Raw genomic sequence first — 18,920 nt, 5'->3', positions numbered from 1 at the left:
AAACAAGATGGAATAATCACAACGCCTCCTTTAGAAACCAGACTTTGCAGAATTCTACCGAACTCAGCAAACACATTTGGAACCTCAAAGACAATAATGTTGAATATTCAATAACATGGCAAATTCTTGCATCCAGCACACCTTACAACAGTGGTAATAAAAGATGCAACTTATGCTTAAAAGAGAAACTGTTTATTATATATCATCCAGAGCTATCATCCCTCAACAAGCGCAGTGAAATCATTTCAACATGCCGCCACAGGCGGAAACACCTCCTAGGTAACACATGAGCCAATCACCACACCCTACGCCTGCTTGTACCCACCCACTCTGTGCTCTATATAAACCATTGTATGTGAATGCTTCCATTAAAATCTCCTGATGATTGAGGGAACCCCTCATGAAACAGATCTGTAGAGATGAAGTAGTCTTGTGATTTTTTCCCACACCTACATATTGCGCTCTACCACGGTATCGAGCACTATTCTCCGGATAATCCAATCAAGACATATATATATATATATATATATTTTTTTTTTTTTTTTTTTTTTTTTTTTTCCGAGCACGAAAATAAATAAATAAATAAATAAAATAACTTGGGACTTCCAGCGGCCCGGATTTTGTTTGTTTGTTTGGGGACCCCTGGGTTAGGGCAATCCAAATAACCAATATGATAGCATACTAACACGCTAGCAGGGTATCATCCGTCAAGCAACCAAATATGTAACGCAGAGTTGATTACCTGCTAAATTACCAAATAAGATTGCATGAAAATAGCCCTGCGATGAGGTGGCGACTTGTCCAGGGTGTACGCCGCCTTCCGCCCGATTGTAGCTGAGATAGGCGCCAGCACCCCCCACAACCCCAAAAGGGAATAAGTGGTAGAAAATGGATGGATGGATTGCATGCAAATATTATAATGTTAACAATTGTGCTGTGGGCCGTTATAAAAAAAAACAACCTATGGGCCGTAAATGGCCCTAGGCAGCATTTTGGACATCTCTGGTCGAAGCAAAAGCCCATCCATCCATCCACTTTCTCCCACTTATTCCCTTTGTGGTCGCGGGGGGCGCTGGTGCCTATCTCAGCTACAATCAGGCGGAAGGCGGGGTACCGAAGCAAAAGCCAATTAAAATTATTAATCGGATTGCAAAAATAGGTATATCAACGCACCCACTTAAGGACTCTTATATTGTCACATCTTTAAAGCTGAAAATGTAGACTACATAGCGAAATCATGCATGTGAAAAACGTCTAGTGCAGTGGTTCTCAACCTTTTTTCAGTGATGTACCCCTGTGAACATTTTTTTTTAATTCAAGTACCACCTAATCAGAGCAAAGCATTTTTGGTTGAAAAAAAGAGACAAAGAAGTAAAATACAGCACTATGTCATCCGTTTCTGATTTATTAATTTGTATAACAGTGCAAAATATTGCTCATTTGTAGTGGTCTTCCTTGAACTATTTGGAAAAAAAGATATGAAAATAACTAAAAACTTGTTGAAAAATAAACAAGTGATTCAATTATAAATAAAGATTTCTACACATAGAAGTAATCATCAACTTAAAGTGCCCTCTTTGGGGATTGTAATAGAGATCCATCTGGATTAATCAACTTCACTCTAAACATTTCTTCACAAAAAAATAAATGTTTAACATCAATATTTATGGAACATGTCCACAAAAAATCTAGCTGTTCATACTGAATATTGCATTGTTGCATTTCTTTTCACAGTTTGTCAACTTACATTCATATTTTGTTGAAGTATTATTCAATAAACATATTCATAAAGGATTTTTGAATTGTTGCTATTTTTAGAATATTTTTGAAAAATATCACGTACCCCTTGGCATACCTTCAAGTACCCCCAGGGGTACGCGTACCCCCATTTGAGAACCGCCGGTCTAGTGCCTCCTGTGACGTGTCTTTGCCAGCGCTGTTGTTTAATGCAGTTCCAATACACTCTCTGATTGGTGCGCTCGGGCCAATCAGTGTCGAGAGCTTTGATGACGTCAGCAACAGAGTTTTTTGCGGGAGGCTACTTTAGGTTTGGCGGGTAAACTAACAACAAGTTGAGTGTCAGTCCTCAGGGGCCTTCCAACGCACAAAGGTGAGTGGAATACTTGAATTAGTCGTTCATACAGGCTTTAAAAGCCGCGTAGACGTGGTTTTAAGTGAGCCACCGGTGTAGTTATTTTGTGAAAAGCGTCCGAAACCGTGTGAAACGTCACAAGAAGTCAAGTTTAGGAGTCAGTGAACCGTTGACTTGGCGGCCGCATGCGCCGTGACCGCAATGACACTTTACACTTAATAAGGTTTAGTTTTTCTCTGCTTCTATACACTTTAACCAACATTAACTTTGTAAATACACCAAGTGCATATGTCGTCTGCTCCACGCGGTGGTTGCTTTCCAAAAAAAACAAAAACATTTTAGCATGCGTCCATTGTTTGCCTCAGTGTAATGGCGAACTATGTTATGACTTGTCCAAGATTATGTTTGATTGATTGATTGAGACTTTTTTTTTATTAGATTGCACAGTACAATTGACCACTAAATGGTAACACCCGAATACGTTTTTCGACTTGTTTTAGACGGGGTCCGCGTTAATCAATTCATGGTATAAATATATACTATCTGCATAATACAGTCATCACACAAGTCAATCATCATCAGAGTACATACATTTAATTCTTTACATCATTTACAATATGTAACGCCATAACTGTGACTGGAAATACCAGCTTTGCTTGTAAAGAACATTAATTGTTGCATTTACATGTGGGGTTTGTTCATTTCATTTCATTTTTATTTATCTAATTCATTGATGTGCATTTGGAACGATACATAATTATACCTCAATTATACAAGTTAAATTCACACAACGATGCTTGAGAAGGAGCAGGATGAAGACAATCTTATAATTTCCTGCCCCCTTTGACATAATACACTATCGTACTTCATGAATATCATTTCGCCATATTAATTAGTTCACTCCAACAAGCCAAAACAATGTTTTGCTTAATACTCGCATGCTTGAACAGTGAAATGTGAATACGTGAGATTCTTGCTGTCAGCCATGTTACCATACATTAGTGGATACCCTGCGAAATCACACTAACTTGGTTTATTTCCAATTTTCTTTTCAGTTTCTTTGGCTCTGTTGCTGGCACCATCATTGCTAAAATGGCAAACAGTGGAGGTGAGTGTAAATTAATTGTACTTAACCAGAATATTTTAGTGCAGGGGTGTCTACATTTTCTAGGTTCTCATACGGAAAAGTTTTTATCTGGTTACAAATGTAAATACAGTACAAAACCAAATTTACATACAATAAACACTTGATATACAGGCATTCATAATTCAGTTCAACACTTACTCATTATAACACTTTAAATATATTAGGTGTGTCACATATATTTTAATTTCTATTTCTAACTATTTTCATCAACAAACTCAAATTTTTGTTTTCTATTTGTTCGTAACTTTGCTCATTGTACACACAAATCCTTACTAGGGATGTAACGGTAATAGGTATAACTATAAACCAAGGTAAAATTCCAGACTGACTAAACGGAACCAAGCGCTTAGTTGAACTTCATATTCCCTTGCTTCTCGGCGTTTAAAAACACACTTCTGTTTTTAAATGGAGACAGGTGTGGACAATATTGTAGACTCATTTGTCCCACACTAAAAGTATACAGCAAAGAAGAAAACTGTTTGATGTTGCTTTTATTTACTCAATGCAGCGTTCATCAGCTGCTGTGATTGAGAATTAATGAGGTGAGGAAACGAGCAGCAGTTGTTTCATGAACGTTGCCACAATTTGTTTATAAAGCCTGTAGTTTGTTTACTGTGATGCTTATTTACTGCAAAATTGTATCCGTGTTTAAATAACATAAAAACTAGCTATAATGTTTATTCATCTCATTGACTGGCTGTGAAGATTGTGTATTAGTTGTGAGAGATATCACACCTTTTTATTTTTGTTGGCCAAATTGTTGTACTGAACCACTAGGAGGCGTTACAGAAGAACAAAGCTTGTTTATTAGACTTCGGTCTTCATTAGCCAAACTGCTTTGACTTTTATATTGATATGAAAACGCAAAAATCAGTGTTTTTTTTTTCATGTCAATTATGTGACACAGCATTGTGTTAATGTTTTATCGCGTATTGGTTAATTCCGATACGATATATTTCTGCTCAAACCCTTAATGGATCTGTCCCCATACAGCATCTACATGTACATATAAATGTACATAACTTAAAAAAGATAACATTTAATAATAGAAAAATGTAAACCTATCAAAATGTAAAAATACATAGACACCATGTATTGAGAATAAGATGACACAATATTAATGAACAAAAAACAAATACTTGTCTTTAGCTATATGGATATCGATAGCTTTTTTATTAGATATTACACATTTTATGGTGGTATTACGTTCACATCACTTCTTTACCTGACAATCAGTAATCATGATTTCAGTGTTGATAAAAATAATTTTAATGTAATTGGCAGCCCTATCTATAAGACTTGATCTCATACATGAACACTATTTTTATCTATATGGACAAAAGATGTAGTTAAATCCTAAGGCCATCAAGTGCCATCTTTCTTTAGTTTTGAACTTTTGAATGCCCATAAAGTCCTATCTTGCGCAATTATCACGTTTATTTTATTTATTTTATTTCTGCCATATTACTTTGCTCATAATGCTATTGTTGCTTTCATATGTACATTCAATTTCTACTTGAGGTCCATAAAACAGTGTTTTTTTTTATTTACAATGATTCTTCTACAAAAAAATTATTTTAAATGTGTTTTTTATTTTTTTTAATAAAATTTGGTTAAAAGATTTCAGTATAAATATTTTTCAAAAATTTTGACCACATTTAAAAAAATATATATTTTGGTCACAATAACCATGATAAGAAATTTCATACCGTGATCTCTCTAATCCTAACTAATCCAAATCTTCTGGTTTCCCGCTGAACTATACTCAGGACCACCTCTAGAAGCATATTGTTCAATTTATACATAAATTGGGCAGTTTTGTTATGATCAGACATTTAAAAAAAATGTTTTGTTGTGTCTCGATATTTTTTTCTATTATCCTTGTTACTCTCCATTGTAATATGAGAAATGCTTTTGTCCCAGACCACTCTCTACACATGAAGCAGTCAGTGTAAGGCAATGAAATCTTCAGAAAAAAAAACGTTTTTAGTTTTACCCAAAAAGAGTGAATTTTCTTTTTTCTCTATGTATTTTACAAAACATAATTGGATTTAACTGGAGTGTGTTGGTGTATATGGTACAATGTTATAACACTCCTTTGTTAGGCTAAACATTAGCCTAACGAATAACATTAATATCCATTTGACAATATCAACGCCAAAAAAATCAAACGTTACTCCTAGGTAAATATTGAGCTTTGTGTTCTTTTCTTTGTATCCGGAAAGACAAGCAGCCGTGACACGGCTTAGTAGATTGTTTTCTTTTGACCTGTGCAAAAAAGCAGTGACCCTGAATTTTGGCCAGAGACCATGTTAACCCCTTAGTTGCTCAGTTGGTGAATGACTGCTCTGTTGTGACACACAATGGAAGTGTTGTTAATAATTCAACCTAATTAGAATGTTTGATATTTGCCACGTAAAACTCTGATCGCTGTTTTGCACAAGTATTGATGAAAATGTATCGTTTTGCAGACATCCAAGTTAAGGAGCTGAGCAAACGCGCTTCAGGTCAGGCATTTGAGGTCATTCTGAGCCCCTCCTCCGACGTCAAAATGCAGTTTCCTCTGTCCCCTCTCAAAAGAAGGAAACCTCACTGGATGAGATTATGAAGAAATTGGAGGCTGCAGATGAACGACGCAAGGTATCTATAACAAATACTGATTTGAGATCAAAGAAACAGGAACATTATAGATTTCAAATGTTCTTTTAGTCGGACAATATTTTTGGTATTATGGATGGAATAATTGGGATGGAAAGTAACATCAGAATCACAATCAATTTTGACACAAAAAATTTGACTTGGTAGACTGTGCTCTCTTAGTTCAATGCAGTTTCAATTGTTGCTTATTGTAAAATGTAACACAGGCTACACTTTATTCTGCCCTGCCTAAATGTTCAATTTAGTTTACCAAATATGTAAACAATCATTTTGAGTCAATGTCAATGTAAAACTCGCCACACTAAAGTACTTTATATACAGTCAAGAAAATAAGTATTTGAACACCTTGCTATTTTGCAATTTCTCCCACTTAGAAATCATGGAGGGGTCTGAAATTTTCACAGTAGGTGCATGTCCACTGTATGAGAGATAACCTAAAAAGAAAAATCCAGAAATCACAATCTATGATTTTTTAAACAATTTATTTGTGTGATACAGCTGAAAATAAGTATTTGAACACCTGTCTAAAAGCTAGAATTCTGACCCTCAAAGACCTGTTAGTCCGCCTTTAAATGTCCTCCTCCACTCCACTGTATTATCCTGAATCAGATGCACCTGTGTGAGGTCGTTAGCTGCATAATGACACCTGTCCACCCCATACAATCAGTAAGACCCAAACATTCAGCATGGCTAAGAGCAAACAGCTGTCTAAAGACACCAGAGACAAAATTGTACTACTCCACAAGGATGGAAAGGGCTCTGGAGAAATTTCCAAGCAGCTTGGTGAAAAAAGGTCCACTGTTGGAGCAATCATTAGAAAATGGAAGAAGCTAAACATGACGGTCAATCTCAATCGGAGTGGGGCCCCATGCAAGATGTCACCTCGTGGGGTCTCTGATGCTAAGAAAGGTGAGGAATCAGCCCAGGACTACATGGCAGGACTTGGTCAATGACTTGAAAAGAGCTGGGTCCACTGTTTCCATGGTCACTGTTTGTAATACACTAAGCCGTCATGGTTTGAAATCATGCATGGCACGGAAGGTTCCCCTGCTTAACCAAGACAAACAGGCTAAAGAACAGCTTCTTCCCCAGGGCCATAACCATCCTGAACGGACTGTCCCACTGACCCTCATAACTGCCTTCTCTTCGGTGCAATAACCCATTCCACCAACCACCCTGTTTTTTCATGTAGATATTTATGTATATATTAATTTCACCCACTGTATAGAGTGTACATTTGTAAAAAAAAAAAAAAAAACACTTCTATTCTTTTTATCACTTCTATATTTTTATATATTTACACATTGTTTTCTTGCATGCACACAGCGCACTGTATGGAAAGGCCTCAATCTCGTTACCCTGCATAATGACAATAAAGCTGATTCTAATTTGTTTCTTAAACCAGCACATGTTAAGGCCCGTCTTAAGTTTGCCAATGACCATTTGGATGATCCAGAGGAGTCAGGGGAGAAAGTTTTGTGGACAGATGAGACCAAAATTGACCATTTTTGTCATATGATGCGTACCATCCTAAGAACACCATCCCTACTGTGTACCTTGGTGTTTTTCTGCTCATGGGAAAGGACGACTGTACTGTATTAAGGAGAGGATGACTGCAGCCCTGTATTGTGAGATTTTTGCCCAAAAACCTCTTTCCCTCAGTCAGATCATTGAAGATGGGTTGTGGCTGGATCTTCCAACATGAAAAAGACCCAAAGCACACAGCCAGGAAAACAAAGAAGTGGCTTCATAAGAACCATATTGAGGTTCTGGAGTGGCCTAGCCAGTCTCCAGACCTAGATCCAATTGAAAATCTTTGGAGGGAGCTGAAAGTCTGTGTCACTCAGCGACAGCCCAGAAACCTGACTGATCTAGAGAAGATCTTTGCGGAGGAGTGGGCCAAAATCCCTCCTGCAGTCGGTGCAAACCTTGTGAAGAACTACAGGAAACATTTGACCTCTGTAATTGCAAACAAAGGCTACTCTACCAAATGTTAATGTTGGTGTTCAAATACTTATTTTCAGCTGTATCACACAACATGTTAAAAAATCATAGATTGTGATTTCTGGATTTTTCTTTTTTGTTATCTCTCATACAGTGGACATGCACCTACCATGAACATTTCAGACCCCTCCATGATTTCTAAGTCGGAGAACTTGCAAAATAACAGGGTGTTCAAATACTTATTTTCTTCACAGTATATATTAGGGGTGTAACGGTACGTGTATATGTATTGAACCGTTTCGGTACGGGGGTTTCGGTTCGTAACAAGGGTGTATCGAATGAGTTTGTAAACTAAAGTCTTAAGCTGCTCTGCAGCTGCCTCAGAGCAGTGAGCACCTGGAATTGTCCTGCCCACACAACCATCTGATTGGTTACATACAAAGCCAATCAGCGGTGCGTATTCAGAGCGATGTAACAGCCAATCAGCAGAGCGCATGTTGTCCGTACTCCGGCTTCGAGATGAGCAGATATGTGTTTAGCAGGTGAGCAGCGATCATCGTACACTCCCCAAATTATAGCAAAACACTTCCCAGTCACAACTATTACAAACATCACTATGAGCCCGTTGACTTTCTAGAAACTTAAACTGCAGCTCAGCTCTCTCATACATGTAGTTCTGGGTTGAGGTGAACGCTAATTAGCTTTTAGGGTTACGTTAGCTCATTTTGCTGTGTGTGTGTGTGTGTGTGTGTGTGTGTGTGTGTGTAATAAAAGTCAACTACAGTCTTCCCAAATGCTGTAACAAATTAAGCATGATGAGTTGACTTAAAACTGTTTAATGTTGCACTTTTTATATGTAGAAGAAAGGTTTTGTCATTTTATTTAATCAAAGCAACAATTTGAGGCAGTTTAATGTGTATTAACGCGGGTAGAATTATTAGTGTTCCCAATGTTAAAAGGATATCGCCATTGTTTACAAATTTGATAAATAAATAACCAAAAAATGTATATTTTGTTGTTTACTTACTGTACCGAAAATGAACCGAACCGTGACCTCTAAACCGAGGTACGTACCGAACCAAAATTTTTGTGTACCGTTACACCCCTAGTATATATACACAGGAAGTGCACATTCTTGTAGGAATTATATAATTTGGAAAAAACTAAGAAAAAAAAAAAAGCAATACAATTATGCAGGATGAAGGTTGAGCACTAATGCCACTAGCTTAATGCTAAAGTACAATGGACTAGCTCATTGACAAGCTAACTCAAATTAGCATAGACAATCTCAGGTCACATAAACTGTATATAAATAATCCACTACCACATATGTTTGTACAATTTACAGTCTTCTATGATTCTAACATGCATATTTCTGGAATGTTGGAGCAAACTGAAGTGCCCGGTGAAAACCCACACTCTCACGGGGACAAACCAATGTACAAACGGTGGTTCAAAGACTCACACAACGTAAATTTAGATGTTATTGTCAGTAGTAATGTCAAAAGATTCAGATAAGTTTACACTGGCTTGAACTAGAAAGGCCAATAATTGACTTAAAATACCCTTTCTCTTCTTACTTTTGTTGTCTTCTAATAGGCAATATGGATGCATTTTTCTTTTTTCAAAATAAAGTAATGAGCATTTTAATGATATTTGAGATGTTTTCCAAACTTGGTATTGCCAATAGACTATATTCGGTATATCCATTCATATAATATCACTTGTATTTCTTTTCGTGTTAAAGTGTTTTAAAAAAAAAAATCCCTTATTTGGAAGGCGGCCCTTGCCATGGCGTTGCACCACGATTGTTTACCCCCTTACCGCTGAGATAACCACAAAGTAATCAAAAAAAAAACTTTCAAAGATGCTACCAGGATCTGTATATGCAGCCTGTAGCAGTGGAAGATAATGGGATTAAGACATTCCTGTAGTTATTTTACCTGCCTTGGAAAACTTACAGCAGATAGCCCAGTAAAAGAGGTGTCAAAGCACAGTAAACATATAAATAAATAAAAAAATCACCAGGAACTGATGGGTATTCAGTGGAATAGCAAAAAGATGTACACAGATGAGCTAGCTTCACTGCTCCTTTCCTCTTTAAATTGGACCCTTTAAAAACGAAACGCTGCCATCCTTGGCCGAGGCAATAATTATGGTTATTCCTAACCAAGAAAATAACTAACAATGTGATAGTTACCAACTGATATCAAACATGGACTATAAAATGTATACAAAAATTATTTCTAACAGACTGAACACCTTAGTGTCTTGGGTTATTGGAAGAAAAAAAAAACAGTCTTCAGAAGTGGACGTTAGACGCATGATAAAATCAGAATAACATTACACGTAGTGGAACAAGCAGGAAAAGATAATAGTAAGTAATGATGAAGACTAAGCGTTTGATAGTGTTATTTGGAAATGCCTTTACCAAGGACTGGACAACTTTGGACTCTATAAAAAAAAACAGTACAGTGCATAAAGGCACCTAACCAACAAACCACTGCGAGAATTAAAATTAATGGTAGTTAGACAGACAAAATCAAACTACGAAGATTAACAAGACAAGGGGGCTGTCTGTCACTCACCTTTTTATTAGCTTTTTTTAATTAGCCAATTGCACAAGCCGTGAGATAGGCTCATAGATTTTCATACACTAAATTATAAAACACTGAATTCAGTTTCTAATTGTCAGCCTAATTTGATGTAAAAAAAAAAAAAAATTAGTTGACAAAATTAAAAACGCCAAAAATTCAGTAACATAAATTCCTTGTAAAAAAAAAAACCCTTTCGTAATAAAAACACAAATTAGCCCCCATAAACAGGCCTACTACACAAGCCCAACAGATTCGAACTTTGGAAAAAATTATTTCAAGGGAGATGCCGTCTATAACTAGAGGGACGAAAATTCGAGAACAAACTAAGAAGGTGGACGTTGGTCAAGACCAAACTGTTCAAGAACATCGTACTTGAATGGACAAACGAGAACAATTTACCTAATTCAATGTAGAGAACCAAAACTACTCTTACAACCGCATTCTTTTTCTCTTTTTTAATGTGTTTGTATTGTATTGCTTTTCAATGCCCAAAAAACCCAATGAAAAACATAAGTGATAAGACAGCTAATATTAAATAGGATAGTGTTTTTCAAACCTATCATTGTTCTGACTGATTTCACCTAATCAAGCCTTTTCTAACATTTTACACCGCCCTAGACCTGGCTGGGGACCCGTGGCCCCAAGACCCCTGCCTTATTTTCAGTCTTTTTCATTAAGTGTAAATCACATGACTGAGTAGTGCACTCAATTTTACTTCAACTGGTTTCAAATTTGTTAATCCACGATGGCGCACACACGACAGACTCATCAAGAATCAGTTAATCAACAATTATTCCCAATCTACAATAGTGAAATGCAAGTAATGGTTTCTTCCTTGTTCTTTTATGACAGAACCAGGAGGCCGAAGTTCTGAAAAACCTGGCTGAGAAACGAGAGCACGAGAAGGAAGTGATCCAGAGGGCCATTGATGAATGCTACAAATTTAGCAAGAACACCCAAGAGAAACTTACTCAGAAGATGGTGGCTGCGGAGGAGCGACACAAGGTATTTTCAGCATTGACACAATGAATTAGACAATACCAATATTTGGAACTGATATTCATTTGCAGTAAAAGGGATTTAAACATGAATAGTATATGTAACTATAAAGCTGGACAAGGTTTTAGGTAGTTTTTTAATTTTTTCTTTCCTCCGGAAATGTTGGACCAGTAGGGACAATGTTTTTTTGCCGTGCAAATGTGGTTGATTTAGCATCATTAACAGGAGATTTCACAAACACCTTTATTACCTGTGTGTAGTGCTGCATAGGAGCATCAAGAGTTGCATTTCAAAATATGGGAAATCTGTGGAAATTAGTAAAGATGTGGGATTTCTCTACATCGCTATAACTCGCCAGCTTCTCAATTTTATGCAATTTAAAGCAGTTTATGGATTCAATACATTGTAAGGTTTCGTGCACGCTACGCTGTGGGGAAAAAGGAACTTTTCCCATGCAAGGCACATAGCTGGTGCTTGAGCAGTGAGTAGTACCAGATAAGCCAAATGTCCGCAAAAAGGCGAAAAGCCGCGTTTTTCAACATTGTTTTTCACATCAAAATACAACTTACGCGTTTTTTAAATGAAATATAAAAAATTACGATGCAAACAAAATTTGTCAACGGATTGTCTCAGCCGCAGGTACTCGCTGTTCCTCCTGCATAAAAGCCGCACTGGGTTGCAGGACTGAGACCATTAGGGGCGCAGAAACAAGCTCGCCAGTTAGCGTTCTTGTTTGTCTTTAGGCCACAGTGTCAACGGCTTTCTACTTTGATGTTAATTGTATTTGGATGATTACAATCCGTCCATTTTCTACCACTTGTCCCTTTCTGGGTCGCAGGGGTGCTGGAGCTTACCTCAGCTGCAATCGGGCAGAAGGCGGCGTACACCCTGGACAAGTCGCCACAGGGCAACACAGATAGACCGATAACATTCACACTCACATCCAAACACTGTTATTTCGAACCAGTTGTAGTTCTAGAACATTTATCAGTAGCCAGTGAGAAGGTATATTTTTTTGATGTGAGGGTTGTAAACAGAGGTCACAACTCCGAAATTATATTACCCAAGGAGGCGTGACTATAGGATAGTGTTGCCAAATGGGAAACATTTTCTGAGTTCTTTGCATGCATTTTATATAATTATACATTAAATTTTCAGTGGTGATAAACTTAGTCAATTATCTACTTAAAAAAACAAAAAATATGTGGTACATTACTTGGAACATCAAAAGTACAGCCAAAAGAGGTAAGAAGATGAGAATAAATATAAAGGTTAAAATATTGTGTAGAAATGCACCCAGTTTTTAGGAAATGTAATCTTGAATTTCAAAATGTTCTTTTGGGGCTGCATGGCAGCCCTTTGTGTTGATGGAAATGTTCCTCTTTTTTTTTTTTTAAATCAGTTTTTCCCCTTTTTTCTTTAAAGGTTGCTCACATACCTGCAATACACATGTCAACAATGTATGTTTTGTTTTTGCCAGATCCATGCAGCAGAAGTCATGAAAAACTTGGCTGAGAAAAGAGAGCGTGAGAAGGAGGTGCTTAAGCGGGCCATTGATGAATGCTGCAACTTCAGCAAGACCACTCAGGAGAAGCTCAACCAGAAAATGGAGGCTGCGGAAGAGAGACACAAGGTCAGTTCAAATTGATAAAAAATTAAATAAAAATATAGGTCCAAACATCATAAAAATTGGGGCCTTTTTGACAGACCCACGAGGCTGAAGTGCTGAAACAATTGGCGGAGAAACGAGAGCGTGAGAAAGAAGTGCTCCAGCGGGCCTTTGACGAATGCCGCAATTTTAGCAAAACCACTAAAGACAAACTCAATCAGAAGATGGAGGTCAACCAAGACAACCGTAATGCTCGAATGGCTGCCCTGGATAAGAAACTCAAGGACAAGGTGAGAAGAATGACACAAAATCAGTGAGAAAAGAAATAACAGCCCCGTTCTTCTGTCTTCTAACAGGACAAGAAGATCGAAGAATTGAAGAAAACAAAGGCCTAAAGCTGGAAAGGCATCAAAAATTCATTCATCTTCTCAATGAGCTCTTTTGCTTATTATGGCTGTACTAGTTTGACTTAAATATGTAGTGACATTTTTGCATGAGTAGTTTTTTATGGCAGCTTATTACACTTTAGTCTTTAAAGTGTGAGGTATATTTTTCTACTGGTCCATATAGCCATTTGATATATTGTTTAATATTGTTCCACTTTTCCTGTACTGTCTTTTTGTATCTTCAATCACTTGTTTGTATTTAAGCATTTACTCACAGCTCTCATGTCTGCATCTTAGTTTATTTCGAACATGATATACCTACAACATTATACATCTGGCAATTTCATCATTTCACAATACATCATGTCCGAAAAGGAGTTCGAAGAAGCGAAGCATATTTAATTTTTATAATGCAATTTCATGTGGAGCTAATAGTTATACACTACTGACACCTAGTGGAAATTTGTTTTTTAGTCAGGCCTAGAGTATCAAACGTTCACCTACCTTGTCAGAAAAGTGATGTATTGGAGTATATGGCATCTATCTATTTTCTATTGCGTGTCCGTGTCAGGGTCACAGGGGTGGCTGTAGCCTATCCCAGCTGTATTTCGGGCAAGATGCGGGATACACCTTGGACAAGTTGCCACCTCATCACAGGGTGTTTATGGCATCTATAGATATGTCAAATGAATAATAATTTTTATCAGACTTTAATTTGGATAAGTCACATTTATCATTTTTCATAATTCAAATTAAACACCCCAATATTTGAGCACAAACAAAATTTGATTATCATACAGGAAAGTTATGTTTTATTACTTCAATGCATGACATTTGTTTCTAAGCTTGGTAAAAGTTTAATTCAAAGTCCAGTCAGGTTGCATTTAGTGACTGGGTAGCCAGTCAGTTTCCTTAATCATCTTTGCACTGATCATGCATTGACCTGATCACTAAACATACTGTATAGCGGTTAAGGTAAAGGAGCTTTTATGGTCAAAATAAATTGTGATTAATCCTTGTGTATACATTATTAATGCAATATTTTTTGTGATTCACATGAGTTAAATTGTTTTTGACAGCCCTAATTATATTTGTTTTAAGACTTTCATGAACGCCATGCATTCTCACCTTTTTGTGAGATTTGCCTAAATATTACACGGATGTGCTCTTTATCGGACTATGACACAATACAACACGGTCACATTCATAATGCCTTCTAATACAGGCAATATTCAAGAAAGACATTTGGTATATGCAATATCACCTGAACTACATAAAAAAATAAAAATAAAATTTCAAATGATTGAGACGTGGCCATTTCATACAGGAAATACAACAAAATATGGAGTTGTGTCCATTTTTCCAGAACATTTGTAACTCCATGTCAGCTACAGTAACTGGAAATCTTTATTTGCATTTATTTTTTAGAGTAACACTAACAAATTCCGTATCATAATTTATTTTAAATAGCAGCCAAGCTCTATATTGTAATTAGCTAAATAACTACAGAACCAGAATTTGTTTTTAAATCACATTTCCCCCTTTGTCTCTACTGGTACCCTTCTGTGGTGCCATTACAATAACCACATCAGTACAGTACAAAGGTTTAACCAGCTTCCAAGTCACGTGCCCTGTTTACTGACAATGTTTTCCCGGTGTCCCACTTGTCCTCCTGAATAGTTGGAAATCCGCACGACGATGAGAACACATTGAACATTTTGAGGAAAAAGAGCGAATTGTCTCTGGCTTGGGGGGAAGCACAATACAGATATCTGATTGAGCCAAACAGAAGAAGCTTTGTTGCTGAATGGCAGACATGGGAATGAGAAAGTGTTACCAAACACCTATTTGATAACGCAATTAAATCTTGTTTTCTTCCAATGTGATCTGGATTAAACTCCAGATTCACAGACCCATGTGTGCATCCAGCTGCAATTCTGCCCATTCATATTTCTGCATTTTGCATGTTTGTCTGGCACAATTATAATAATTGGATATTTATCAGCAGGGTTCTTAAATCATTTGCATAATTCTTAAAAATCTTTTGTAATTGTATGTAGTCATCAGACATTTTTAACTACCATCTTTAGGTAAAATGTGCATGTTCAATGTGCAATTGGTTTTCATCTCACAAAAAGGCACACTTGGGCCATGCAGTCCTGATTGAGAGGCATAGGAATAAGACTTTGGTTCACTGAGGTGCAGGTCAACCAAATCAATAGCATATGAGGTTGCACAAAGATCCGTCTGTAGCCCATTAAATGTTGCCATCATTTCCTGAGACGTCAATTGTTTTCTTACACTGAGCTTGTTAACATTATGCAGCATTTTTACTTGACAGATTGTATAGTTAAAGCTTTTTTGGTCAACAAGGTACAGGTCGAAAACATTTTTATTGTGGGTTCAATCCTTTGCTCATTAAATACTACTTTTGCTACAGTGCATCTGGAAAGTATTCACTGCGCTTCACTTTTTACACATTTTGTTATGCCATCCATCCATCTATATTCCACTGCTCCTTTTCGGGGTCGCGGAGGGTGCTGTAGCCCCTCTCAGCTACATCTGGGCGGAAGGTGGTGTACACCCTGAACAAGTATCCACCTCATCACAGTGCCAACACAGAGACAACATTCACACACTAGGGACTATTTAGTGTTGCCAATCAACCTATCCCCAAGTGCATGTCTTTGAAGGTGGGAGGATGCTGGAGTACTCCTAGGGAACCCACACGGTCACGGGGAGAACATGCAAACTCCACACAGAAAGATCCCGAGGCCAGGATTGAACCCACGACCTTCGTATTGTGAGTTACATGCACTAACCCCTGTGTATGTTCCAGCTTTATTCCACAATAGAATAAACTCATTGTTGTCCTCAAAATTCTACAAACAATAACCCACATTGACAAAGTAAAAAAATTTTATTACCGCTAATTTATCATAACTTTAAAGATAAAAAAAAAAAACCTCTTAAATACACGAGTATTCACAGCTTTTGCTCAATGCATTGATCCATTTTTTGCAGCAATTACAGCCTTAAGTCTTTGTGTACGATGCCACAAGCTTGGCACGCCTATCTTTGGGCAGTTTTGCCCATTCTTCTTTGCAGCACCTATCAAGCTCCATCTGGTTGGATGGGAAGTGTTGGTTTTCATCCAGGATGTCTTTGTACATTATTGCATTCATCTTTAGTCTAGTCAGGAAGGTGACCAAGAACCTGGTGGTCACTCTGTCAGAGCTACAGCATTCCTCTGTGGAGAGAGAACCTCCCAGAAGGACAACCATCCCTGCAGCAATCCACCACTCAGACCTGTATGGTATCGTGGCCAGACAGAAGGTGTCTCTTCGAACGTTTGCCAAAATGCACCTGAAAGACTCAGACCATGAAAAAAATATTTAATCCAACAAAATATGGCAAAAAAAGTGAAGTGGTGTGAATACTTTCCAGATGCACTGTTTGTATGATTTGGCCATTTGTGATGTCCGTTACAAATATGGAATCACCAGACTTGAAGGAAGTTCATTTTTTTAAAGAAAAAAAGCAGGTAACAGACATGACATAAATCTATCACATGCCAATACGGCCTTTTTAGTTTACTAAATTACAATTGAAAACTTCCCTGGAGTTTCATCTTGGAAACGCCGCGTAATGATGACGTTTACGCAGGACGTCACGCGTTTTTAGGAAGCATGAGCGCTACGCACACACACAGCTAAAAGTCGTCTGCTTCAACGGCATAATTACACAGTATTTTGGAGATCTGTGTTGCTGAATCTTTTGCAATTTGTTCAATTAATATTGGAGAAGTCACATTAGAAAGATGGAGTTGGAAAGCTTTAGCCTTTAGCCACACAAACACACGGTGTTTCCTTGTTTAAAATTCCTGGAGGTGAAAATGTAGTATAGATCAGAGCGCAGTCAAGCGAACATGGATCCCAAATGAAAGTCAACCAGCAGGTTTCGGTGAGAAAATTGTGGTTAAAAAGTCGCCACTTACCGGATATCAGCTGAGCTTGTGTCGTCCGTATAGCTGCCGTCGACACCCGTGGACAAACCCCTCCGACTATCAAGTAATATTAAACTCACTAAAACGCTAGCAACACAATAGAAAGATAAGGGATTTCCCAGAATTATCCTAGTAAATGTATTTAACAACATAGAAATACGTCCCAATGCTATTGCGTTTTTTTTTTTTTTCTAGTCCATCGCTATCAATATCCTCAAACACGAATCGTTCATCCTCGCTCAAATTAATGGGGAAATTGTCGTTTTCTCGGTCCGAATAACTGTTTTTGTTGGAGGCTCCCATCAAAATCAATGTGAATATGTCAGGAGCCCCCACACTTGAGACGTCATCGTCTGTGACTTCCGGTAAAGGCGAGGCTTTTTCAGGAAGTACCAAAAGTGGCAAACTTTATCGACGATTTTCATTACTAAATCCTTTCAGCAAAAATATGGCAATATTGCGAAATGATCAAGTATGACACATAGAATGGACCTGCTATCCCCGTTTAAATAAGAAAATCTCATTTCAGTAGGCCTTTAAGAAACACAGTAAAATAAAGTGTGAAAGTAACACGTTTCATTTTTTTGGTTGAACAGGATGAAAGAAAGATTGAGTCACTCAATTTTCAGGCAAACTATAGAATCATGAAAAATAAACTACAATACACTGCTGGTATTTTATTGCACAACCTCTAGCTTTTATAACAACTTACAGTCTGAGGCAGTGACAAACAATACTCTTCATCGATCTTTCTCCGATTGCTGTTGTCAGATCAGCTTTGCAGGTTGTAGCCTTGTCATGGAACATTTTCTTTCATTTTCACCACACATTTTACTTTGGATTGAGAACCGGACGATTTGCAGGCCCTGACATTGGCCTTATGTATCTTTCTTCAAGGAAAGTTGTTGCTTTATGGCTTTCATCATGAAAAAATATGTCATCTTCAAACATCCTTTCAATTGATGCAATAGGAAATGCGTCCCAAAATGTGAATGCAAAGTTGTGCATTTATTGAAGATGAAATGACAGTCATCTCCCCAGTGCCATTACCTGACATGCAGCCCCGTACAATAACATTGCATGTTTTCTTCAGGCAGTCGTCTTCATGAATCTCATTTGAACGACAGCAAACAAAAGTTCCAACATCATCACTGAATACGATTTTCATCCAGTCATCTATAGTCCATGTTTGGTTTTCCTTTGCCCATTGAAACCTTGTTTTTTTATGTTCAGGTGTTAATGAATACTTTTGTGTAGCTTTTCTGTGTTTAAATCTAATTTCCTTTAGGTGCCTTCTTCATACTTGCCAACCTTGATATCTCTGATTGCGGGAGGTGGGGGGTGGGGGTCAGGGGGGCGTGGTTGGGCGCAAGGTTAAGAGAGGAGGAGTATATTTACAGCTGTTGTGTGCACAGTTATGCACTGCACTCTCTAAAAGCCGTAGATGTTATTGTCACATATGCATGATTGATTGATTGATTG

At 37.5% G+C, this 18,920-nt stretch overlaps 1 protein-coding gene across 1 annotated transcript; it reads left to right on the top strand.

Annotated features, from left to right (window-relative positions):
* The first annotated feature begins 1,973 nt into the window (after window positions 1-1,973).
* stmn1b (stathmin 1b) lies at window positions 1,974-13,761 on the top strand. Its single transcript, XM_061916079.1, is given in 8 exon segments — window positions 1,974-2,110; window positions 3,148-3,200; window positions 5,711-5,809; window positions 5,812-5,879; window positions 11,291-11,443; window positions 12,918-13,070; window positions 13,145-13,336; window positions 13,403-13,761. Coding segments are annotated over 7 exon segments (720 nt in total). The 5' UTR covers window positions 1,974-2,110; window positions 3,148-3,184; the 3' UTR covers window positions 13,442-13,761.
* The last annotated feature ends 5,159 nt before the right edge of the window (window positions 13,762-18,920 follow it).

Source organism: Nerophis ophidion, linkage group LG11, assembly GCF_033978795.1.
Source record: "Nerophis ophidion isolate RoL-2023_Sa linkage group LG11, RoL_Noph_v1.0, whole genome shotgun sequence".
Lineage (NCBI taxonomy): Eukaryota > Metazoa > Chordata > Actinopteri > Syngnathiformes > Syngnathidae > Nerophis > Nerophis ophidion.
This window is presented reverse-complemented; position numbering and strand designations above follow the sequence as displayed.